Genomic DNA, 25,450 nt, shown 5'->3' with positions numbered 1-25,450 from the left:
CTGTGTATACAGTCTGTGGTTTTAAGTTAAATACCTAATTTCAAAAAATAAATTCTTATATAAACAAAATATTCCCTTTGTAATCATATTATCTTATGGTCTGCTCATGTAATAAAGGGTAGAAAATTTGCTGTAAGAATTGTGTTTTAAAAAATTATTGTTTTGTTTCCTGACTTTTTTTTTCTCCTGTTTTGTTGAAGTCTTAATTTAAAGGAAAATTTTTATTTCATATTTTGTCTTTCAGGTGAAGGAAATGAGGAGATTAGTAATATGATTCATAGTTATATAAAAGAAATAGAAGATCTCAGGTATAGTTCATGTTCTGTAACATATAATGCACACGTTTGTTTTGGATTTTGCAATGTTATAATATTTCTATTTGTTGGACTTATTGTTCAGCAGTTGTCCATGGTGATATTTCAGCCTTTTGGTTAGGTTAACTTTAGGAGACTGTTTACTCACATTTCCCTTGATGTCATATTCCAAGCTCTTTTCCTCCCTTCTCTTCCCATATTATTCTCCTACTCTTACTGCTATATCCCAATATTGGGTACTTACCTAACTTGACATGTAAAACAGGCAAAATTTATGTTGCTGAAGTTATCTTTGATGCCTTTCCTTCGTATGCCTCTTCCCCCATCACTTGGGAATAGATCAATATCTACACATCATCTCCAATTTTTTGAATCTCCTGTTCTCTTTTATATCTTCAGCTATTCTTACATGTAAATCATGGCATACCTACTAATTTGCCTGCCCCTCTGTGGTACATCCATTCACATTTCATAAAACATGCCACACATACTTGCATATGCCAATACCATGACTGGGGCTGGGGGCAAGCATGACATGAAGAGTTCACACTCTAGGTTGGGCAGCATACATAAATCATCACATGTAGTAAACAGAATGACAAAATTTAGTTAAATGATGCCCATGCCTGGTGTAGGAATGTGGAGGGGACTAGACTTGGGGAATAGGGTTGGGAAAGAAGGGTAAGTCAATAATATTTTCAGGTTCCATGGTTTCCCATGATTACTGAGCTATTTTTTTCTTGAAGGAAAACTCCAGTCAGCTCCATGGGGGAGCATCTAAGTAGTTCAAATCTCACTTCTGCTTACCATTTGCAGAACATAAGCAAACGGGAGGCGATCATCTTTCACAGTTACCCTGACTTGTATTTGTGTTCTCTTTCTCTTTCTCTGGCTATTCTAGAGGTTCTCAAACTGTGGCAAGTACTGTCTCCACTGTTTCTGGCTCCACAAAGCACACTGGATCTCTTAAATGTTTCAAAAAGCAAAAACAAATAAAAACACATCCCGATGTGGCAATATAGTTATTCAAGTATGATTTTATTCTGTGTATGTGTGTGTGTACATATATATTATATATGTTATGCATATAACATATGTGTATATAATTTTTCATGCTTCACGTTTTTGGTAGAGACCTTTGAGGCACTGCATCCTGGTTCTGCTCAGCAACCAACCTGGACTTGCAGTTTCTACCCTGTGTTGACAGTACTGTTCCCTGCCTACTGCTAAAAATTTGTTCTTTGACCAGTCTTTCCTGATTTTGTTGACCCCATCTTTACCACTCCTTGAGACACAACTGATAGCTCTGTTTTTTAATTCTTGAAGTTTCTCTTTCTGCTCTTAGGCTGCTTCTCTTTTCTCTTTTATTTCTTTGGCACTTGCCAATTGTTAAGGCCAATTGCCTATACGAGTTCTTATGCTCTCTTTGCTTTCCTCCACTCTGTATTCTAAGTTTGTACCTCAGCTTTATGTCACTATTAGGCAAATTGCTTGACTAGTGTCCTTATTTCCTAGAAAACTACCAGAATCACTTCCACTCCTTCTGGTGGCTAAAAGCAGCATCTAATGTCTTCCTTCTTCAAAGTCTTGAGTTAAGACTATTCCTTCCTTAAGCCATTTAGAGAACAGAGATGACTCATGGGCCCTGAGTTCAGTCGCTGATCAAATCTTTCCTGGTGTAGGTTAATACCTTGTTCCAGATTCTCAACTTGTCTCTGATGGCTCTTTAATTAGGTGTGTCCCACCCCTGGGGAGTAGCCTTCTAGAATGCCAGGATTATAATTTACATATGGGATAAGGATAAATGAACCTTGAATTCAAATTGGATTACCTGGATTGAAATTTAAGCTTCTTTTTATTAATAAGGTGTATGACCTTGGGCAAGTTACCCAACATCTCTGAGTTTTAGTCTATTCATCTGTAAGAATGAGATAATACCTGCTAATCTCAGAGAGTTATTATGGGGCTCAAATAAAATAATAGTATATATATGCTCTTAAATATAAAGGTATCATAAAGGTATAAAGTGTTACGAATATTTAGGTCCAAATTCTCACGTTCTGTTTTTACCTGCTAAACCCTACTTTGACCTATATTTCTGTCAAAATTAGATCTTAGGAAGACATTTTTTCACAGCTCTTTCAACTTAATGCAAATTTATGTTTGTTTATTGCCATTTGGGAATATTTCTATTTCATCTTATCATTTTATTGTAAATGAATAGTAGTTACCTTTTAATAAATTTACGTGTCACATTACTTGTGAGATAATAATAATCACTAATTAATTAATCCTTGTGTTTTTTGGGGCATGAAAAATTTTGCAGAACATTTTGAAAATATAGGAAAATGTAAGAGAAAATTAAAATCATGTGTATTCCCATTATTCTAAGAACTAATGTTAACATTTTGATCTATCTCTTCAATATTTTTCCAATGAATAACGCAAATGACATCAGAGTGTATATTTTGCTTTGCTATCTATTCTTTGAAAAGCAGTAATATATTATGAACATTTTTCAATGTTAAAAAGTTTCTACAATGATTTTTGCATGGCTTCATATAGTACTGTCTTGTTGTAATTCACTTATTTAACTCTATGCTGTTAATGATTATATTATTTCCAACTTTATGATAAGAATACTTATTATTTTTTAAATACCATCTTAGTCGGGGGACTTTTAAATTCATTTTATCATTGATTCTCAAAACAATCCTAGGGAAGTATATATTTTTATCTCAATTTTACAAAGGGAAGAGTGGGGGCTTTTAGAGACTTGATGGTCCAAGATCCAATGAATGACAGCTGGCATGCAAGCCCTCAGTGTGCTCCTTCCCAAAGAAGTTTGTACACTTCCCCTCATACCTCACTCTTTAGTCTCTTATTAAATGAAATGCAGGAAGTACCAAGTGGGTGGGTGAGTGAACGGGAAGAGAGAGAGAGAGAAAGAGATGGGGAAAGAGAGATGTTCTCCCCGTAGGCCATACAAAAAGTAGATTCTGTTAATGTGGAGTTTGTGGAGGTAATCCCTAAAAGGCCTTTATCAGCACTAGGATCAAAGAATCATTGGATATGCCCCTACCAAATGCAGACTTTTAACATTATGTAAAAAACATAAATTTTAAAATAAAATACCTACATTATTTATTACTTAATAATAAAGGAGACAATTAAAATATAGATCATTATGGTTAGCTGATTTATTATATTTTCATTCATTCTTAGCATTCATTATTAGGTACCTAGGCTTTGTGCTACAAATTAAAAATATTGAAAAGTATAATATATTGTTTGTACTTTTCTATTGTTTGATAATCATGAATTTTAACTTTGAGTTTTTTATGAATTTTCTCTAAAACAATTTTGAAGTCATTTAATTAACCTAGAAGTTTGTACACAGCTATTTAACCATCTAAAAACACTGTAATTGTTCTGCTCACATATGGTATCACATATATAATAAAACAGTTTCATTAAAGAATGTGTAGGACCAGGTGGGGTGGCTCGTTCCTGTAATCCCAACACTTTGGGAGGCTGAGGTGGGAGGATCACTCGAGGCTGGGAGCTTGAGATGAGCCTGGGCAACATAGTGAGACCCCGTCTGTCTCAACTATTTCAAGAGTAGAATGAATAATTTTGGTAGGCAATGGAAAAGCACTGAGCTGACTGTGTCTTCCAGAGCTTAGTGTTGCAAATAATCTAGCATCTTTCTCTGTAATATTTGAACATATGGCAAAGGTGCTTAGTAATATAGTGTTGAGAGAGAGATAGGTTGTGTTATCTTCTTATTTTTCGGTCTCAATCACTGTTGTGCCAAACTAACCTTGAAAATCTATTATATGTAAGTAGATAATTGTATTTTTGATGGTTTAAATCAAATAGAAATAAGGGAATTGGCCTAGAGGACTCTCTGAATCCTTTTAGTCTCAATAGTCTAGGCTCTTTTAGGATTTCATTGTTTGATGTCTTCATGTGTTAGGATCAGTGTGTGCGTTATTCTCCTGTCATTATTAGGACTGCTTGAACAAACAAAAGAATTTTTTCAGTTATCAAACTCAAGTTTCCTTGGAGATACTGTCTTTTCCCACGCTGTATTCAGGAGCCAGATGTCCATCAGCCAGTTTGGGGCAAATTTGACAAATTATTCCTTGCACAGTTTTGGAAATGCTACTATTGTGTGATGAATGAGGAACTGAAACTAAGGGGAGCGTGCTGCTTGTGTATTTTTTAAGTTTAAATAATAGGTTTACAAGCAAGGACAACTGATGTCCACTGGCCAGAATTCAAGTAATCTAATTACCACTGGCATCTGAATATGTAGAATTCTTTTGAGTATTAAGATTATGATTACAAATGTATAATTATTCAATCAGGAAATATGAAAAAATTGTTAAATGTTAATGTGTGTGAGCATTCTTTTATGATTATTTTTATTATTTTGTGAGAATTTTATTTAGTTTAAAAATCCTTATCTTGTAGCCATGTTGAAATGCATTTTGGAAAACTTTTTAGCATGCAGACTAACTCATTTAAAATGTTCCTGCCTTATTGCTAGAGCAGTTAGATTCATAGAGACAGAAAGTAGAATGATGGATGCCAGAGCTGAGGTAGAGGGGCTGAGGGGAAGTTAATATTTCATGGGTATAGAGTCTCAGTATGGGAAGATAAAAAATTTCTGGGGATGGATGGTGGCGACGGTTGCAGAACAATATAGATTTGCTTAGTGCTACAGAGCTGTACACTTAAGAAATGGTAGTGTGGTACACTTTATGTTATGTATTTTTATCCACAGAGAAAAATGCTCCCTATTTAAATATATTTTTAATTGCTAGGGCAAAGTTATTAGAAAGTGAAGCAGTGAATGAGAACCTTCGAAAAAACTTGACAAGAGCCACAGCAAGAGCGCCATATTTCAGCGGATCATCAACTTTTTCTCCTACCATACTGTCCTCAGACAAAGAAACCATTGAAATTATAGACCTAGCAAAAAAAGATTTAGAGAAGTTGAAAAGAAAAGAAAAGAGGAAGAAGAAAAGGTGGGATTATAAAATCACTGCTAAATGAATCTTTATTTCCTTTTCAGGGTATTTTAATTTGCAATTATAAAGAGCATACATAGTCTCATGAGTACCTTAGTATATGAAATAAATCACTATGTTAGCTGAAACTACAACTATCTAGTTTTTAATGGTTTATCTCTACTTATGTGTAAGAAAATAGATTTAATTGTAATAACATGGTAATGAACTTTATTTAGAACATGACAATATAAAATTACTATTGTAAATTATTTTATTATTTCTTCAAATAGCTGCTTTTGCATTCCATTCATTTTGCTTTTCAGCAAAGCTTGCTGTACCGTTACAATTCAGTGTTTTCATATTTTCCCCATTTCCTAATGCAATTAAATAGTCTCATGGATATTTTCATCCCTGTCTAGATTAGTTTAACTAAAGGCTAAACTAATCCATCAGAATGTCATGTAATGTCATTTGGTCTCTTAAATATTTTCTGCAGGGCTTCTAATTTGATTATGTGAAAATTATTTATGCTATTTCAGGCTTTTTGAATCTTCCAACAAGGAGTTACTCAGCTTTTCACCACTGTTCTGGGCTTTTTCTTCCTTGCATCCTGATAGTATGTCCCTCTGAAATCAACTAGGTGCAAAGGAGAGGAAGAAAATGAAAATTTAACCACTTGTAATGTGTAAGTGGTTAAATACTCATAAATTCTTTACATGTTTACACACTGATTCTATGGTGCAGTCAGATTACTTACAAAGACTATATTTTGAGCATGCCAGTCAAATTAAATTTAAACATTTTTGGCTAGATATTCAAAAGGAAGCAAAATCATCTTATTTGCCACCTGGTTTGTTACAGGAGGAATGCTTTGTAGAATTGATGTAGACGTTTAGCCTACCTGCCGCTTTGCTCAGTTTATTTAAAAATGTATTTAGGTAGCCGGGCATTTCTTCCTGGAGCAGCCAGTTGATCAAAGTCATTGGAAGTTTAAATTCTTCAAATTAACTCTGCTTTGTGTTCCTGAGTTTAAAAAGAATAATTAAAGCAAGGAATTATACATTATGGTTAGTAGGCATTGCAATTGAAATTGCATTCTTGAGATATTAATGTCTTAGATGTTTTCATGGATCATTGATTATGGCAGCATTAAGAAATGTATAATGATTAGCTCTCCCCTTATGGAGGGCAATTGAAACTGAAGTAATGATCATAGGATTATCGAAACTAGTGTTACCGAACTTACTGCTTGAATTAGCATGAGACTTTTGCACATGACTTATCACTTACTTGTAAAATCCGCTTCTGTAGTTGGTCAAAATGTCAAATGGTATGACTTGTTTTTAAAGGTCTAGGTCATTTGTATTCATAAATAATAAGTAAGTATAAGCAAAGTTTATTTTTTAAGGTCCCAACTGATACTGCTTTTTCCTTTTGAGGTAAATTTAGAGATATTTCCTTAATCACCTGCTGAATATGACTAATGAAAAATAAATAAGGATCCCAATAGAAATCTAGGCTGTTTTTAACATTTTAATAGCGGTTGTGACTCATTCAGTGATTATGTAGTTGTAATAATTATTACAATAAAAATAATAGATGTTAATACTAATAAGAACTCACCAAACAACTGGATTTAAACATAAAAGCCTAAGTGAAGAAAATAATTTATTTCCTAACAAAAAGACACATAATTAGAGATAAAATATTTGTGAGTAAGCCAGATAAGAAATGAAAGATAGCTTAGAATGAGAAAAACAAATTAATACTTTCTAAAAATTAATACACCTATAGAGTGCTATATACAAACATTTTTTAGAGCATTTTCACACATGCTGTAGTGTACCTTTGTACACTGACACCTATATAATTTTGTAAAACTGACACCTACATAATTTGTGAATCTAAAAAATTTTTCTTGTGTACTATACCATATAACTGTAAACATTTTTAGAGCCAATTTATAAATTTTTATTGCTACATATAAAAATTTATAAAATTTAATAGAATATATCTTACCACACTATAATCAAATGTTTTTTTGAATTAAAAAATGAAAACCAATCCTGTTTTACTTAGTTTGATAAAGCATTTTGTTCATCACACTTGGATCCCAATAACTTTTAACTGTATGTAATGCCAATTTCTGTTTTTAAAATGTAGATAAGCCCTCATTTAGCTAAAGGATTCCCTACAAGTTGGAAAAAAACCAGCATACAATAAACCTAGAGTTCCAGAAATGTTTAGAAAGACAGCAGCTTTACTAAAGTGCTCAGTTTTCCACAGGAGCTCCTTGGAAGTGATAGCTCCTGTTTGGGTGCATTGATTCTGGTTGAGTTGCATTCCATGCTTCATGTTTATCTATTTTATTTGTCAGAGAGGGCATTGCAAAATGTGGGTCTACCTCAACCTTACACGTACAGGAGGTTCAATTAAAAATTAATTGAAACTTTGGACTGATTTTTCTCTAGCAAGTATTGTAAATATATGATGTCCAAATTTCCCAGCTCACTCACATAAAATGATTTCTGCCCATTTTATAGTATGGTAAGAATAATTCAGAAGGAAGCAAGAAAAGGCAAGACAGGGGAAAGAACCTTCTTTCCCTCTCATGGGTGTAGGCCGATCTTTGGGGGAAAAATGGGAATTTCTGCTTTAGCCATTCGTTCTTACTGACCTCCCTGTGTCCCCATGCTACCTTGATCCATGCCTCCCTTATGCGGTCCAGTTCTCACGTAATTCTGCCCTACCCTGAAGTACTCCCAATTTCAAAATTATCTATTTTTTTCTCTGATCTCCTTAAATTCAAACTCAGGAACAAAGCCATTTGACTAAAGGAATTCATACCAGTGGAAATGTCTGATAACCAACAAGCTTCCTTTGTAGGGGTGTTTGGAATTTTTAAAGAGGATACATTAATGCATACAACAAAATATGTTAGGCAGAATAATCTAATGAAAAAAAGAGTAGGAAAGGTTTTTTTTGTTTGTTTGTTTGTTTTTTTTTTTTTATCTTGTTGTGGCTGTGAGTTTCTAAAACCTGTCTGGGGCTTGCTTGACCTTTGGATTCAGCTCTTCTAAGCTGTCCTGGCTTCTATAGCTGCCTGCTTTCCTTGTCACTGAATTCACAAATTCTTTGGAAGCTGTGTGTCTTTTAATTTATTGTTTTGTGTTATATATTTTTGGTTGCAGTGGCTATAGGGCCTGTGACAATGTAAGTGTTGATAGGAAGAGTGGTAACTGGATCATTTTAATGCCAGAAGCTGCATTTGTGTTTAAGAAGGATGCCACAAATGCTGTTTGAAAGTTTCACCTTCTTCTGCGTCAGTCTTTATCAGAACTATAACTAATAGCTAATATGTGAGGTTTTAAGGTTTGCTCTTCTACCTTTTTGTGCTTATTTTCTGTTGAGCTGTAGAATAATCCAGAGGTGTAGATAGTAAGAAAATAACAATTAAACTATGTTGCATATCTTTCAGTTACACAAATGTTAGAATGGTTGGCAAGAATTGTCATTCTCTTTAACTGTAGAAGAAGCATTGTAGGGGAACTAAGTGAAGTAAAAACTAAAGTTTTCCTTTAAGTTATGGAGAGGTGTTAGATTATTAGTTTATTTCTCTGTCCCTTCATTGTCTTTTTGAACTATTGATTGTAATGGTTTTTAAAAAGGCAATTTAGGAGGCATCTAAAGTTTATGTACTTGCTAGCTCATGTCAGCTATATATTTTAATATAGCTTTCTTGTATAAGCTAACAAAAGTCTCTATATTGAAAATAGAAAATCTGGGTTCTTCATGAGGGAACCACATTCTCTGAGCCATTGTAGCTCGTTATCATTAGTATAGGCGTAGAGTAGACATAAAAGTTTTTTGCATTTTTTGTGTATGTGGACAAGGAAAATTTACCATTCACACATTAAATCCCATATTTTTGGATATCTAGCTTAAAATGACTTGCAACATAAAAAACTTCACTCATTGATCAGACTGCACTGATTTGTATTTAGTGGTGTTGGGTTGAAACTCTAGAAACACACAGATTTCTTAGGCAGTGGCTTTACTTTGCTTTTTCTAATCACTATACTGGACCATTTGATTACTGGTATATATTACTTTGTAGACTTTTTCTCAGAAAGATTGCTAGTCTCGTCTTATAATGGCGGCATATGAGTTGATGTGAAAACAAACACAGACCAATAAATAAGAATCACATGGGAGCACTTATGTTATGAAATTAAAATGAAAAGAACTGGCTTGATAAAATAACTCATACCTCTGATTCAATCTCTTCATTTTAAAATATTGATGATTTTGAAAAATATTCTGGGCAGAAGTGTTCTATATCAAAGTTGCCATATGCTTAATCAGAGCCTAGCACATCTGTCTTTTTGTCTACATGACAAATACTGGTATACAGTACATTCCATTGAGTAAAGATCCCCAAGTTTTAATATTGAATATTCTTTATCTTTAAAACCCTTTACACATGATATTTCTTATATGTTTCTGGTTAAAAAACAATCTTACTAATGGAAAGTACTACTTTTCTCCCCACCCTTTTTTTTTTTTTTGCCACTGTTGCTTTATAGATATGCCGTTTCAGTAGTTAGTTTATAATAATTAGTAAACTCTTTAATCCCAGTGTGAAATTTTATTTTCAATTAATAAAATTATAGTTTTTCACAGATATCATAACAACCATATTCATTTGCCTGCAATACCATTTCATGTATAACTTTGAAATCAGATTTTTTTTTTAGATTTAGTGATATTCATATGTAGTATATTAAAACAGAAAGTATGTTTTTAAAAGTAGTATCCTAGAATGTAGTATTAGTGGTATTTTCATATTATGGTATAAAGGCATTACTTGGTGAAATTCTTTTAATGATGCCATTAAAAGGTCTTCTGTAAAGGCTTGAAAGAAAGAGATTATTGAAAGTGGTCTTTTTTGGGGGAAGCTGAGTAAATTGACCCACTTCAGACTAAAAAAAAAGGCATCCAAGCATGCCTAATCCTTATCAACTTTTATAAATTGAGACTGTACATTTTGCTACTGCATAATTTCAACTGATAGTCTATATACTCTTCTTAGATATATTGCTGCTTGATTTTCTACTTACTTTTTATTCATACAAATGTATTGCCTTTTTACTGTGTATTGTCCTTTGATGATATCTTTTAAAATTTATTTTAAAGTCTTCAAGCTCATGTGTCATTTTTACCTTCTTATCACTTTCGCTTTTTACTGTCTGGTTTGTCCTTCATTGGCTTGGCCTTCCAATACTGTGCCTCGTGATTTTGAAGGCTACAGAAACTTGAGGAAAGCAATCGAGAAGAAAGAAGGTTGGAATATTTCCCAGGTTTTTTATTAAAATGTCGTTTAAATACTTAGTTGCCATTCACAAGGAAATGTGTTATAGTATTATAGATTGTTTCAGACTAGATAAGCTGGGGTGCTCCTAAAAGTAATGCTGATTTTATAAAACTAACAAGAACACTGTAATAAATTTTTAAGAAAATACTTTTTAAGAATAAAATCTTCACTAGATACTTGAATTAAAATTCAGGCAGTTTCATGTGATTACAGAATAAACTATGATAATTATGATGATGACTTACCTTTTGTAGGATAAAAATAACCCTAAAACCCCTGCCATTTGATTTATTAAAAAAAGAAAATCAACAGTAATTCTTTGTCTTACAGAAACTTGTGAGCAGAGCAGAAATTGACATTTTGTTGTAGCACATGCTGAGTCATGGGTGGGCCTCTGTCTCTCTCTTCTTTATTTGGTATAGTCTTTACTGGAAAAAAAACCATTAAAATGACAACAAACAAAAGGAAACTGTGGCCTTATTACAAATAAGATTTATAAGACATTCTTAAGGTTGAAATAGAAAAAAAGTTTTTGCTTTTAAAATGTATTTGAAGTGGACATCAAAAACAGGATAGTTGCTTTTTTTTCATTTGAAATGAGCAAAATTTAGAATAATATTCTTGATTGCATTTTACTGATTCAGAATTATGATTATTGAACCAAAGATCAAGTGGTATTTTCCTTCTTATCAGAAGTTTTCTTCATAGATTTTCCTAAAGTCTCTAGATTACATAGTCAAAATGATTAAGCAAATATACTAGTTTCAAGGTAATATTTAACTATTTCGGAAGCCCTACTTTAGACATTCATCTTTTACTTAAGAACTTGAGAACTTATACTATGCAATTAGTTAAATGAATATCTTACTTTAAATATCTTAAAGCTTAAAATGTTTTTCTTTAAATTACCTTATAATTTATATTTTATAATTATATTTAGTATGTTATATAGTATTCTAAAGTTTTTATACTTATATGCCATAAGCCCATAGGTTCTTTAAAGTATTCTGTACTTAGGCTATAATTTTAATTTTTTATTGGTCATACTATAACTCACCTAAGCAATACATATTTAGGACAACATGTTTATTATTGGAATTAAATTAAGGCATTAAAATTGTGAAATTTCTTCTATTCTGAAAGGTCAAAATAAGATGCATCATTAAAGTTGTGTGTGGAAGCATTTAATCACCATAAAATATTCAAGTCCTTTAAATGTACTCAGTGAAAGGAGTTTACTCCCATCTTTACATGATCCCTGAAGGATAGCAAAAGCAGAGTGGTTTGGTGGTTACAGAACAACTTCTCAAACATAGTCGTGTGTACAGATCTCCTAGGGATTTTGATAAAATGCAGATTCTGATTCAGTAGGGCTGAGGTGGAGCCTGAGATTCTGCATAAGTAATAAGCTTCCAGGTGATGCAGATGCTTCCAGTCTGTGAGCTGAACTTTGAGATGTTCTGGGAGTCAGGATAACTGGTTTTAGTCCTCTTGAGGGGATTCACTTCTCCAGGCCATAGTTCCCTTTTTGTTTGTCAAATGAAGGGGTTATTGCTAATGTTCCTTCCAGCTCCCAAGCTTCTGATTCTATATAAAGTACAAATTTAAATATCTTCCATTGCTACTTAGATACTTATTTTAGGTATCAATTTGCCTCAGTTTACTGAGGAAAACTTCAATATTTGAGGTATAAAAATTATAACTATCAACTTGTATTTTAAAATTTAAGGCTTTAAATTAGTAATGTAAAGTTATGACTGCTGATTTTTCCACATCAGAAGTGGCATGAATGACTTATATGAGTTAATGTAGAAGTGAAAGAACATTTGTTTAACTGGATATCAGTGAGTTGGAGCGGGGAGTAGAACGATATGTTGGGTCAAATGTTTGGAATAAGGTGGCTGTATGGCTGTAAACTTAAGTTTAATGTGATTTGGTTGGAACTTGAAGTAATACAAGAACAGAGAATAATGAAAACTGTATTCTGTAGCAGTCACAGGTGAGAAAGGGAGACTGCCCAGGAGAGGGAACAGGAAAACCTGCTGGGAGATGTCTCCCTAACAAATTGTCCTTTCCTAGCCCTACACCTTAGACCTAAACCTCAAGTATTAGCACTGTTTGAGTACATGCTGCTGGCCTTTTAATTGATGATTGGATGAAAGGGGAATTTCTTTCTAGATTTTCAGCTTGAACTGCATGATGGTGGAAAATCAGCAGTCCTAGTATATTATAAGCAACCTAGGAGAGGCATTCAGTATATCACATAAAATTATTTCTTGTTTATCATAAAAGTTCTTTCTAGGTGGTTCCTACTTTTCTTCAAGCACATTTTTCTCCATCCAAATGATTTAACAACACTCATGGAACCCTGTTCCAATTTACTTCATTCGTTTCCAGTTAAGACTGTTGTATTGGTACTCCTACTTGTACTTTCTTCTCTCTCCATATATATGCTGTCTCTCATGCATCTTTATGCATCTTTGAAACTGTACCATTCTGCTCCAATCGAGCTAGTGCATGAGACACATAGGCATGTTCAAACAGAGGTGCTCATGCATAGTCACAGGGATTGGTTTATTTAACAAACACTTACTTCACATTCGTTATGTGCCAGGACCTGGGTACTAGGGATGTAATGTGGAGGCAAACAGACACAATCCCTTCCCTTAGGAAGCTGACTGCCTAGTGAGAAATACAGACACTAAATAAATAATAACATAAACATAAATGACAAACTCTGAAAAGCCCTTACAAGGGAAAAGTATTTATATTCATAGTGCTCAGTACAAAAATATCTCTAAGAATAGAAACCTAGAGTTAATCATTAAAGTTATAGTTATAATAGGGCCTAAATGAGATTAAGTTTTTAGCCTAGAAGCTAAAAACCAATCCATGTATTAGGGAAATTATTTAATATAGAAGAATATATGAAAACATGATAGCTGTTATTAAGCTATTCTGATAAAGTTGTAAAGTTTTTTTTCTAGAGGAATTTTACTTGGAGAATATTGCATTATTTGAGTATTCTATTTATTTATTTTTTAAATTTATTGTAATTAATTAATTAATTAATTTTTGAGACAGAGTCTCGCTCTATTGCCCGGGCTAGAGTGCAGTGGCGCCATCTTGCCTTACTGCAACCTCTACCTCCTGGGTTCAAGCGATTCTCCTGCCCCAGCCTCCTTAGTAGCTGGGATTACAAATGTGCATCACTATGCCAGGCTGTTTTGTATTTTCAGTAGAGACGGTGTTTCACTATGTTGGCCAGGCTGGACTCGAATGCCTGACCTCATGATCTGCCTGCCTCAGCCTCTCAAAGTGCTTTTTAATGATTTTAAAATGCTGCTATAGCACAAAAGGAAATAGTTCATATACAGATTCATTTAAAGTTCACTTAATGTTATTTAGCTTAATTAAATATGTGAGTCTAGTGATCAGTAGTGTAATTTCTGTGCATAGTTGATTGCTAAACCTACAAAGGATTAGAGTTATTTGGGTATACAAAACTTCTCTCTTTTCCTCAGGGCCACCAGGGCTGAATTAATTTAGCTATAATCATTCCCTGGTATGTGTTATGGCTGTAGGTACTAGGTAACTTAAGAGGAGAGCTTCCAATTATAAGGTGAATCTTGTGGCAGACCCTGAAATTTTCTATTCAATCAAAGGGAAGCCTGAACATTAGACAGTTTTTGGTATGCAAAAACACTTTGTGTGAGACCATAATGAGAAGTAGTCTTGTGCTGTACGGGCTGCCTAAGAAAAAAGAGCCTGTGCCACTACCTGAAGGAGACCTGAACATACTGATGGATATAGCTAGTGTAGAGAAGCTTACTGTGGGCAGATTTAAACTGGAACTTTAAATTTACTCTTAAATGTATTAGGACATCAGTGAAAATGTAGTTTTTTATATCTTTGTATTTACATTAGAGAAGTTTTTTTGTATTCAGATGAGAAAACAAAAATGTTTGATTTCTTTTGAATTTAAGTTGCCTTACATTCTAGTTAACTGGCTGCTACTGTGACTAGTTCTTAGGGGTGTCGAGGTCTCGTGCTTTCAGGCATAATCTATTCCTCAGTGTTTTCTGAAAATAAGCTTTTCTCCAGTGATATAAATCATTACACTATTGATTGATTGGCAATTTCCATTTTTCTCTGAAGCATCAGATAGAATAGCTTTGCTCAGTTAAGTGACCAACATTTAAAGTTTGTTTTCACAAATCATTGATGGCTTTTAAAAATCTGAGGGAAAAAAAGTGAATAATTTTCCTTTCTATTTTAACACCATGCCCTTATGTTCCTTTTTTTTAGTGTGGCTGGTAAAGAGGATAATACAGACACTGACCAAGAGAAGAAAGAAGAAAAGGGTGTTTCGGAAAGAGAAAACAATGAATTAGAAGTGGTAAGTATGAAAGAATGAACTTGTCAGTTTTAGTCACCAGGTTTGGTTGTTCTTGGTTGATGATAACTTACTAACTTACTTGTAGAAAAGTGAACTGCTTATGATGCATTCTGTTTAATCTATTTCTTTGAAGATGTTTCTTCAGAAATGCGAGCTATAAAATATTGGCAACTCTCAATCTTATGTTTTGTGAAAGCATTGTGTTGGGGAGTCAGGGGTAGAATACTATGAGAGATGAAATACTTTTTGATTTAAGACAAAATTACTATGTAATAACCTTAACATTTTTATACTGATGAAAAGTGAATTTTTTTATGTTTCTGTACTTTGTACTCCAGCAGCCTCTCTCAATGAAGAAGTCAGTTTGTTTTTCCAATATTGTGCTATTAATTTTCACAAATCACATTTTAGGAAGAAAGTCAAGAAGTGAGTGATCATGAGGAAGAAGAAGAGGAGGAGGAGGAGGAGGAAGATGACATTGAGGGGGGTGAAAGTTCTGATGAATCAGATTCTGAATCAGATGAAAAAGGTACTTGCCCTTTGGTATAAGGGCAAAAATTCATTTTGGGAAGTTGTTTAAACCATGACAGAAAACTCTTAACATTCTCCATTTCATACTTGATGAAAGCAACTTTCGTGACCACTGACCTACATTTGCCTTCCAAGGCTTATGTGCTAAACAAATGAGTTACTTCTCTTACTGGATTTAGTCATTGTGTGATTTCCATTCTTACCTAATACAAATAGCATTGTCCTTGACCAAAATGAACACTCTTTATCTCATTCACCTTTTGGTTTTTGGTTTTTCCAGGAAATTTTTCTAATAACTACTAAGTGAATAAAAATACCTAGTTGATGGTTTTATGGTCTTGCTTGAAAGCTAGAATTCTGATATTTTGGCCTAGTACCAGGATTTTTATTTTCTTCTTTTATAAATAGCCAATTATCAAGCAGACTTGGCAAACATTACTTGTGAAATTGCAATTAAGCAAAAGCTGATTGATGAACTAGAAAACAGCCAGAAAAGACTGCAGACTCTGAAAAAGCAGTATGAAGAGAAGCTAATGATGCTGCAACATAAAATTCGGGATACTCAGCTTGAAAGAGACCAGGTGCTTCAAAACTTAGGTAAGAATTATATTTAATTCAAATGAAAGTTCAAGCTAAATCTTCAAAATGGGTTTTTATCTTTTCCTTTAGAAGAAAAAAAATAGAAGCCATATTAAACCCTTTTTTGTTATTTATTTGTTTTGTTTTTGCAAGTCACAGTTTGTGCCTTTTATTTAAAAGTTATATGTAGCTTGTAAATACTTTTTGGCCACATTATATGTTAATTTGTCTCATAATGTTAAATATTGTTATTTGTTTTGTTTTTTCATACCGATATCTGCCTAGGCTATTTACTTACTTTATACAAATTTATGGTTGTTTTAATGTTTTGATTTATATTGGGGACATTTTAACATAACATATTAATAAATAAGCTTCAATAATCATTAAACAGGTTAAGAGTAGATAATAAAAGAGAGAATGATTGAAAGACACCCTCGTCTTCTGAGATGTGGGTGTTTGGGAAGTAGCTCTTCTCTTAGGATATGGACTGTAAATCTGTGAAATAAAAATCTGTGTCTCACAAAAAACATATAAAAATGTACTCTGGTCATTTAGGCTCGGTAGAATCTTACTCAGAAGAAAAAGCAAAAAAAGTTAGGTCTGAATATGAAAAGAAACTCCAAGCCATGAACAAAGAACTGCAGAGACTTCAAGCAGCTCAAAAAGAACATGCAAGGTTGCTTAAAAATCAGTCTCAGTATGAAAAGCAATTGAAGAAATTGCAGCAGGATGTGATGGAAATGAAAAAAACAAAGGTATTGATTATTTTTTCCATTAACGTTTGATGTTCAGTATGATTTTGTCATTTGGGACAAAAAATAAACAACTATTGTGGTTCTTTCCATATTCGATAAAGGTAACCCAATCTTACAAATGATGTACTTTCCTTTGGCAATTAGAAGTTGTTTCTGATAGTCATTCCTCATCAAAACCTTTCTTCAGAGTAGCTGAAAATCATGTGCTCATCAGGGCTTCTTAGACATTGATAGGTATTTCTTCTCTTAAAACTCTTATGCAAGCTTAACAAAAGTATAAAATATTTCAAATATGCAAGAAAGCATAGATAAAAACACTGTATCCACAGTCTAGTTTAAACTATTAAGCATTACAGATATACAGTAAGCCTTCTGTTTATCTCTTCCTGATCATATTCCCCATTCTCCAATAGCTAATAACTGTCTTAAATTTAGTGTTTATCATTCCTATACTTAGAAAAGCACTAATTTTCTTCACCTGTCCAAAGAGAGTGTGCAAATCCTGATGTGTTATCTGTTTTTGTTGTGGGATTAATTATTCTTTACATCTTTCACGAAAGTCAATGTAGTTTTCTTAAAATAGCAATAAAATAGCAAATATGGAAGCGATTTAGAAAGTATAATCATGCATCGCTTAATGATGGTACATTCTGAGAAATGCATTTTTAGGTGATTTCATTATTGTGCAAACATCATGGAGTGTACTTATACAAACCACGATGGTATAGCCTACTACACACCTAGGCTATGTGGTAAAGCCTGTTGCTCCTAGGCTACAAACCTGTACAGCATGTTACTATGCTGAATACTCTAGGCAATTTTAACACAATGCTAAATATTTGTGTATCTAAACATATCGAAACATAGAAAAGGTATTGTAAAAAATACAGTATAAAAGATAAAAAATGGTACGCTTTTTTTTTTTTTTTTGAGAGGGAGTCTCGCTCTGTTGCCCACCTCCCAGGTCCAAGCAGTTCTCCTTTCTCAGCCTCCCCATTAGCTGGGACTACAGGTGCACACCACCATGCCCAGCTAATTTTTGTATTTTTAGTAGAGACAGGGTTTCACCATATTGGTCAGGCTGGTCTCAAACTCCTGACCTCAGCTGATCCACTTACCTCGACCTCCCAAAGTGCTGGGATTAAAGGCATGAGCCACTGTGCCCAGCCAAAAACTGTACACTTTTACAGGCATTCCTGATTTTACTGTGATTTGCTTTATTGCCCTTTGCAGATATTGCACTTTTTACAAATTGAATGTTTGTGGCAACCCTGCCTTGAGGATGTCTGTTGGCACTATTTTTCCAACAGCATTTGCTCACTTCATGTCTCTGTCAGCATGTTTGTTTGTTTATTTATTTATTTATTATTATTATACTTTAGGTTTTAGGGTACACGTATGCAATGTGCAGGTTAGTTACATATGTATACATGTGCCATGCTGGTGCACTGCACCCACTAACTCGTCATCTAGCATTAGGTATATCCCCCAATGCTATCCCTACCCCCTCCCCGCACCCCACAACAGTCCCCAGAGTGTGAAGTTCCCCTTCATGTGTCCATGTGTTCTCATTGTTCAATTCCCACCTATGAGTGAGAATATGCGGTGTTTGGTTTTTTGTTCTTGCGATAGTTTACTGAGAATGATGATTTCCAATTTCATCCATGTCCCTACAAAGGACATGAACTCATCATTTTTTATGGCTGCATAGTATTCCATGGTGTATATGTGCGACATTTTCTTAATCCAGTCTATCATTGTTGGACATTTGGGTTGGTTCCAAGTCTTTGCTATTGTGAATAATGCCGCAATAAACATACGTGTGCATGTGTCTTTATAGCAGCATGATTTATAATCCTTTGGGTATATACCCAGTAATGGGATGGCTGGGTCAAATGGTATTCTAGATCCCTGAGGAATCGCCACACTGACTTCCACAATGGTTGAACTAGTTTACAGTCCCACCAACAGTGTAAAAGTGTTCCTATTTCTCCACATCCTCTCCAGCACCTGTTTGTTTCCTGACTTTTTAATGATTGCCATTCTAACTGGTGTGAGATGGTATCTCATTGTGGTTTTTGATTTGCATTTCTCTGATGGCCAGTGATGGTGAGCATTTTTTCATGTGTTTTTTGGCTGCATAAATGTCTTCTTTTGAGAAGTGTCTGTTCATATCCTTCACCCACTTTTTGATGGGGTTGTTTGTTTTTTTCTTGTAAATTTGTTGGAGTTCATTGTAGATTCTGGATTATTGTAGATTAGCCCTTTGTCAGATGAGTAGGTTGTGAACATTTTCTCCCATTTTGTAGGTTGCCTGTTCACTCTGATGGTAGTTTCCTTTGCTGTGCAGAAGCTCTTGAGTTTAATTAGATCCCATTTGTCAATTTTGGCTTTTGTTGCCATTGCTTTTGGTGTTTTAGACATGAAGTCCTTGCCCATGCCTATGTCCTGAATGATAATTCCTAGGTTTTCTTCTAGGGTTTTTATGGTTTTAGGTCTAACATTTAAGTCTTTAATCCATCTTGAATTGATTTTTGTATAAGGTGTAAGGAAGGGATCCAGTTTCAGCTTTCTACATATGGCTAGCCAGTTTTCCCAGCACCATTTATTAAATAGGGAATCCTTTCTGCATTGCTTGTTTTTCTCAGGTTTGTCAAAGATCAGATAGTTGTAGATATGCGGCGTTATTTCTGAGGGCCCTTCTCTGTTCCATTGATCTATATCTCTGTTTTGGTACCAGTACCATGCTGTTTTAGTTACTGTAGCCTTGTAGTATAGTTTGAAGTGAGGTAGTGTGATGCCTCCAGCTTTGTTCTTTTGGCTTAGGATTGACTTGGCGATGCGGGCTCTTTTTTGGTTCCATATGAACTTTAAAGTAGTTTTTTCCAATTCTGTGAAGAAAGTCATTGGTAGCTTGATGGGGATGGCATTGAATCTATAAATTACCTTGGGCAGTATGGCCATTTTCACGATATTGATTCTTCCTATCCATGAGCATGGAATGCTCTTCCATTTGTTTGTGTCCTCTTTTATTTCATTGAGCAGTGGTTTGTAGTTCTCCTTGAAGAGGTCCTTCACGTCCCTTGTAAGTTGGATTCCTAGGTATTTTATTCTCTTTGAAGCAATTGTGAATGGGAGTTCACTCATGATTTGGCTCTCTGTTTGCCTGTTGTTGGTGTGTAAGAATGCTTGTGATTTTTGTACATTGATTTTGTATCCTGAGACTTTGCTGAAGTTGCTTATCAGCTTAAGGAGATTTTGGGCTGAGACAATGGGGTTTTCTAGATATACAATCATGTCATCTGCGAACAGGGACAATTTGACTTCCTCTTTTCCTAATTCAATACCCATTATTTCCTTCTCCTGCCTAATTGCCCTGGCCAGAACTTCCAACACTATGTTGAATAGGAGTGGTGAGAGAGGGCATCCCTGTCTTGTGCCAGTTTTCAAAGGGAATGCTTCCAGTTTTTGCCCATTCAGTATGATATTGGCTGTGGGTTTGTCATAGATAGCTCTTATTATTTTGAGATACGTCCCATCAATACCTAATTTATTGAGAGTTTTTAGCATGAAGCATTGTTGAATTTTATCAACGGCCTTTTGTGCATCTATAGAGATAATCATGTGGTTTTTGTCTTTGATTCTGTTTATATGCTGGATTACATTTATTGATTTGTGTATATTGAACCAGCCTTGCATCCCAGGGATGAAGCCCACTTGATCATGGTGGATAAGCTTTTTGATGTGCTGCTGGATTCGGTTTGCCAGTATTTTATTGAGGATTTTTGCATCAATGTTCATCAAGGATATTGGTCTAAAATTCTCTTTTTTGGTTGTGTCTCTGCCAGGCTTTGGTATCAGGATGATGCTGGCCTCATAAAATGAGTTAGGGAGGATTCCCTCTTTTTCTATTGATTGGAATAGTTTCAGAAGGAATGATACCAGTTCTTCCTTGTACCTCTGGTAGAATTCGGCTGTGAATCCCTCTGGTCCTGGACTCTTTTTGGTTGGTAAGCTGTTGATTATTGCCACAATTTCAGCTCCTGTTATTGGTTTATTCAGAGATTCAACTTCTTCGTGTTTTAGTCTTGGGAGGGTGTATGTGTCGAGGAATTTATCCATTTCTTCTAGATTTTCTAGTTTATTTGCGTAGAGGTGTTTGTAGTATTCTCTGATGGTAGTTTGTATTTCTGTGGGATTGGTGGTGATATCCCCTTTATCATTTTTTATTGCATCTATTTGATTCTTCTCTCTTTTTTTCTTCATTAGTCTTGCTAGCGGTCTATCAATTTTGTTGATCCTTTCAAAAATCCAGCTCCTGGGTTCATTAATTTTTTGAAGGGTTTTTTGTGTCTCTATTTCCTTCAGTTCTGCTCTGATTTTAATTATTTCTTGCCTTCTGCTAGCTTTTGAATGTGTTTGCTCTTGCTTTTCTAGTTCTTTTAATTGTGATGTTAGGGTGTCAATTTTGGATCTTTCCTGCTTTCTCTTGTGGGCATTTAGTGCTATAAATTTCCCTCTACACACTGCTTTGAATGCATCCCAGAGATTCTAGTATGTTGTGTCTTGGTTCTTGTTGGTTTCAAAGAACATCTTTATTTCTGCCTTCGTTTCGTTATGTACCCAGTAGTCATTCAGGAGCAGGTTGTTCAGTTTCCATGTAGTTGAGCGGTTTTGAGTGAGATTCTTAATCCTGAGTTCTAGTTTGATTGCACTGTGATCTGAGACATAGTTTGTTATAATTTCTGTTCTTTTACATATGCTGAGGAGAGCTTTACTTACAAGTATGTGGTCAATTTTGGAATAGGTGTGGTGTGGTGCTGAAAAAAATGTATATTCTGTTGATTTGGGGTGGAGAGTTCTGTAGATGTCTATTAGGTCTGCTTGGTGCAGAGCTGAGTTCAATTCCTGTGTACCCATGTTGACTTTCTGTCTCGTTGATCTGTCTAATGTTGACAGTGGGGTGTTAAAGTCTCCCATTATTAATGTGTGGGAGTCTAAGTCTCTTTGTAGGTCACTCAGGACTTGCTTTATGAATCTGGGTGCTCCTGTATTGGGTGCATATATATTTAGGATAGTTAGCTCTTCTTGTTGAATTGACCCCTTTACCATTATGTAATGGCCTTCTTTGTCTCTTTTGATCTTTGTTGGTTTAAAGTCTGTTTTATCAGAGACTAGGATTGCAACCCCTGCTTTTTTTTTGCTTTCCATTTGCTTGGTAGATCTTCCTCCATCCTTTTATTTTGAGCCTATGTGTGTCTCTGAACGTGAGATGGGTTTCCTGAATACAGCACACTGATGGGTCTTGAGTCTTTATCCAATTTGCCAGTCTGTGTCTTTTAATTGGAGCATTTAGTCCATTTACATTTAAAGTTAATATTGTTATGTGTGAATTTGATCCTGTCATTATGATGTTAGCTGGTTATTTTGCTCGTTAGTTGATGCAGTCTCTTCCCAGTCTCGATGGTCTTTACATTTTGGCATGATTTTGCAGTGGCTGGTACCGGTTGTTCCTTTCCATGTTTAGCGCTTCCTTCAGGAGCTCTTTTAGGGCGGGCCTGGTGGTGGCAAAATCTCTCAGCATTTGCTTGTCTGTAAAGTATTTTATTTCTCCTTCACTTATGAAGATTAATTTGGCTGGATATGAAATTCTGGGTTGAAAATTCTTTTCTTTAAGAATGTTGAATATTGGCCCCTACTCTCTTCTGGCTTGTAGAGTTTCTGCCGAGAGATCCGCTGTTAGTCCGATGGGCTTCCCTTTGAGGGTAACCCGACCTTTCTCTCTGGCTGCCCTTAACATTTTTTCCTTCATTTCAACTTTGGTGAATCTGACAATTATGTGTCTTGGAGTTGCTCTTCTCGAGGAGTATATTTGGGGCGTTCTCTGTATTTCCTGAATGTGAATGTTGGCCTGCCTTGCTAGATTGGGGAAGTTCTCCTGGATAATATCCTGCAGAGTGTTTTCCAACTTGGTTCCATTCTCCCCGTCACTTTCAGGTACACAAATCAGACGTAGATTTGGTCTTTTCACATAGTCCCATATTTCTTGGAGGCTTTGCTCGTTTCTTTTTATTCTTTTTTCTCTAAACTTCCCTTCTCGCTTCATTTCATTCATTTCATCTTCCATCGCTGATACCCTTTCTTCCAGTTGATCGCATCGGCTCCTGAGGCTTCTGCATTCTTCATGTAGTTCTCGAGCCTTGGTTTTCAGCTCCATCAGCTCCTTTAAGCACTTCTCTGTATTGGTTATTCTAGTTATACATTCTTCTAAATTTTTTTCAAAGTTTTCAACTTCTTTGCCTTTGGTTTGAATATCCTCCCGTAGCTCGGAGTAATTTGATCGTCTGAAGCCTTCTTCTCTCAGCTCTTCAAAGTCATTTTCCGTCCAGCTTTGTTCCGTTGCTGGTGAGGAACTGCATTCCTTTGGAGGAGGAGAGGCGCTCTGCTTTTTAGAGTTTCCAGTTTTTCTGCTCTGTTTTTTCGCCATCTTTGTGGTTTTATCTACTTTTGGTCTGTGATGATGGTGATGTACAGATGGGTTTTTGGTGTGGATGTCCTTTCTGTTTGTTAGTTTTCCTTCTAACAGACAGGACCCTCAGCTGCAGGTCTGTTGGAGTACCGGGGCCCTGTGAGGTGTCAGTCTGCCCCTACTGGGGGGTGCCTCCCGGGTAGGCTGCTCGGGGATCAGCTGTCAGGGACCCACTTGAGGAGGCAGTCTGCCTGTTCTCAGATCTCCAGCTGCATGCTGGGACAACCACTGCTCTCTTCAAAGCTGTCAGACAGGGACATTTAAGTCTGCAGAGGTTACTGCTGTCTTTTTGTTTGTCTGTGCCCTGCCCCCAGAGGTGGAGCCTACAGAGGCAGGCAGGCCTCCTTGAGCTGTGGTGGGCTCTATGGAGTTCGAGCTTCCCGGCTGCTTTGTTTACCTAAGCAAGCCTGGGCAATGGCGGGCGCCCCTTCCCCAGCCTCGCTGCCGCCTTGCAGTTTGATCTCAGACTGCTGTGCTAGCAATCAGCGAGACTCCGTGGGCGTAGGACCCTCTGAGCCAGGTGCGGGATATAATCTCCTGGTGCGCCATTTTTTAAGCCCGTCGGAAAAGCGCAGTATTCGGGTGGGAGTGACCTGATTTTCCACGTGCCGTCTGTCACCCCTTTCTTTGACTAGGAAAGGGAACTCTCTGACCCCTTGCGCTTCCCGAGTGAGGCAATGCCTCGCCCTTCTTCGGCTCACACAGGGTGCGCGCACCCACTGACCTGCGCCCACTGTCTGGCACTCCCTAGTGAGATGAACTCGGTACCTCAGATGGAAATGCAGAAATCACCTGTCTTCTGCGTCGCTCACGCTGGGAGCTGTAGACTGGAGCTGTTCCTATTCGGCCGTCTTGGCTCCTCCCCAGCATGTTTCTTTTAACAATTAAGTTTTTTGATTAAGGCATGCACATTATTTTTTTAGACATGATGCTATTGCACATCTAATAGACTGCTGTATAGTATAAACATAACTTCATATGCATCGGGAAACCAAATAAATTTGTGTGACTTGCTTTAATGTGATATTCACCTTTTTGCGGTGCTCTGGAACCAAACCTGCAAGGTCTCCAAGGTATGGCTGTAAGGTATGCACTTACCATGAAGGGAGTTTGCAGGACTGTAAGTTGCTCTGTGTGAGTCAGTGAGTGAAAGGTGAATGAACGTGAAGTCCTAGGACATAGCTATACACTGCTGTGGACTTTATCAATACTGTATACACTTAAGCTACACTAAATTGATTTTAAAAACACTCCTCAGTGATAAATTAACCTTGGCTTACTGTAATTTTTTTACTTTATAAATATTTTAAGTTAAAAAACTTTTTGACTCTTTTGAAATGTCACAGTTTAAAACACAAATGCACTGCATAGCCATACAAAAATATTTTTTCTTTATATCGTCATTCTGTAAGCTTTTATCTATTTTAAATTTTTATATTTTTTACTTCTTAAACTTTTTTGTTAAAACTAAAACACAAACACGCACAATAGCCTAGGCCTATGCAGAGTAAGGATCGTCAATATCACCGTCTTCACCTCCCCATCTTGTCTCACTGGAAGGCCTTCCGGAGCATTAACACACATGGAGCAGTCATCTCCTATGATAACAATGCCTTTTTCTTAAATATCTTCTCAAGGGCTTGCCTGAGGCTGCTTTATGGTTAACTATTTTTTCATAAGTCCAAAATATCTATAAAAAGTATAGTGTAGTAAATACATAAACCAATAGCATAGTCATTTATTATCCTTATCAGGTATTATGGACTATACATAATTGTGTGGACTATACTTAATATGACTAGCAGCACAGTAGGGTTGTTTATAGCAGCACTACTGCAAATGGGTGTAGTGCTTTGTAATGTGATGTTATGACATTATTACATCACTAGGCAGTAGGAATTTTTTAGCGCCACTATAATCTTATGAAACCACTGTCTTAAATGTG

The 25,450-nt window shown here is 35.6% G+C and overlaps 1 protein-coding gene across 14 annotated transcripts in view; it reads left to right on the top strand.

The window, feature by feature from the left end:
• Positions 1-25,450, top strand: part of KIF21A (kinesin family member 21A) — a 155,074-nt gene that overhangs the window by 85,754 nt on the left and 43,870 nt on the right. For 10 of the 14 annotated variants that reach the window (XM_054442707.2, XM_054442706.2, XM_054442705.2 and 7 more), the window contains exons 10-16: positions 245-308; positions 5,147-5,350; positions 10,640-10,678; positions 15,018-15,108; positions 15,520-15,637; positions 16,048-16,236; positions 16,777-16,976. In XM_054442707.2, coding sequence (XP_054298682.1) covers positions 245-308; positions 5,147-5,350; positions 10,640-10,678; positions 15,018-15,108; positions 15,520-15,637; positions 16,048-16,236; positions 16,777-16,976 — 905 coding nt within the window. The remainder of the gene's footprint in view (positions 1-244; positions 309-5,146; positions 5,351-10,639; positions 10,679-15,017; positions 15,109-15,519; positions 15,638-16,047; positions 16,237-16,776; positions 16,977-25,450) is intronic. The other 4 variants (XM_054442711.2, XM_054442709.2, XM_054442713.2 and 1 more) reach the window with 1 other exon arrangement.

Source organism: Pongo pygmaeus, chromosome 10, assembly GCF_028885625.2.
Source record: "Pongo pygmaeus isolate AG05252 chromosome 10, NHGRI_mPonPyg2-v2.0_pri, whole genome shotgun sequence".
In the NCBI taxonomy this organism is placed as follows: Eukaryota; Metazoa; Chordata; class Mammalia; order Primates; family Hominidae; genus Pongo; species Pongo pygmaeus.
The sequence above is the reverse complement of the archived record's forward strand: the minus strand, read 5'-3'. Positions and strand labels throughout refer to the sequence as shown.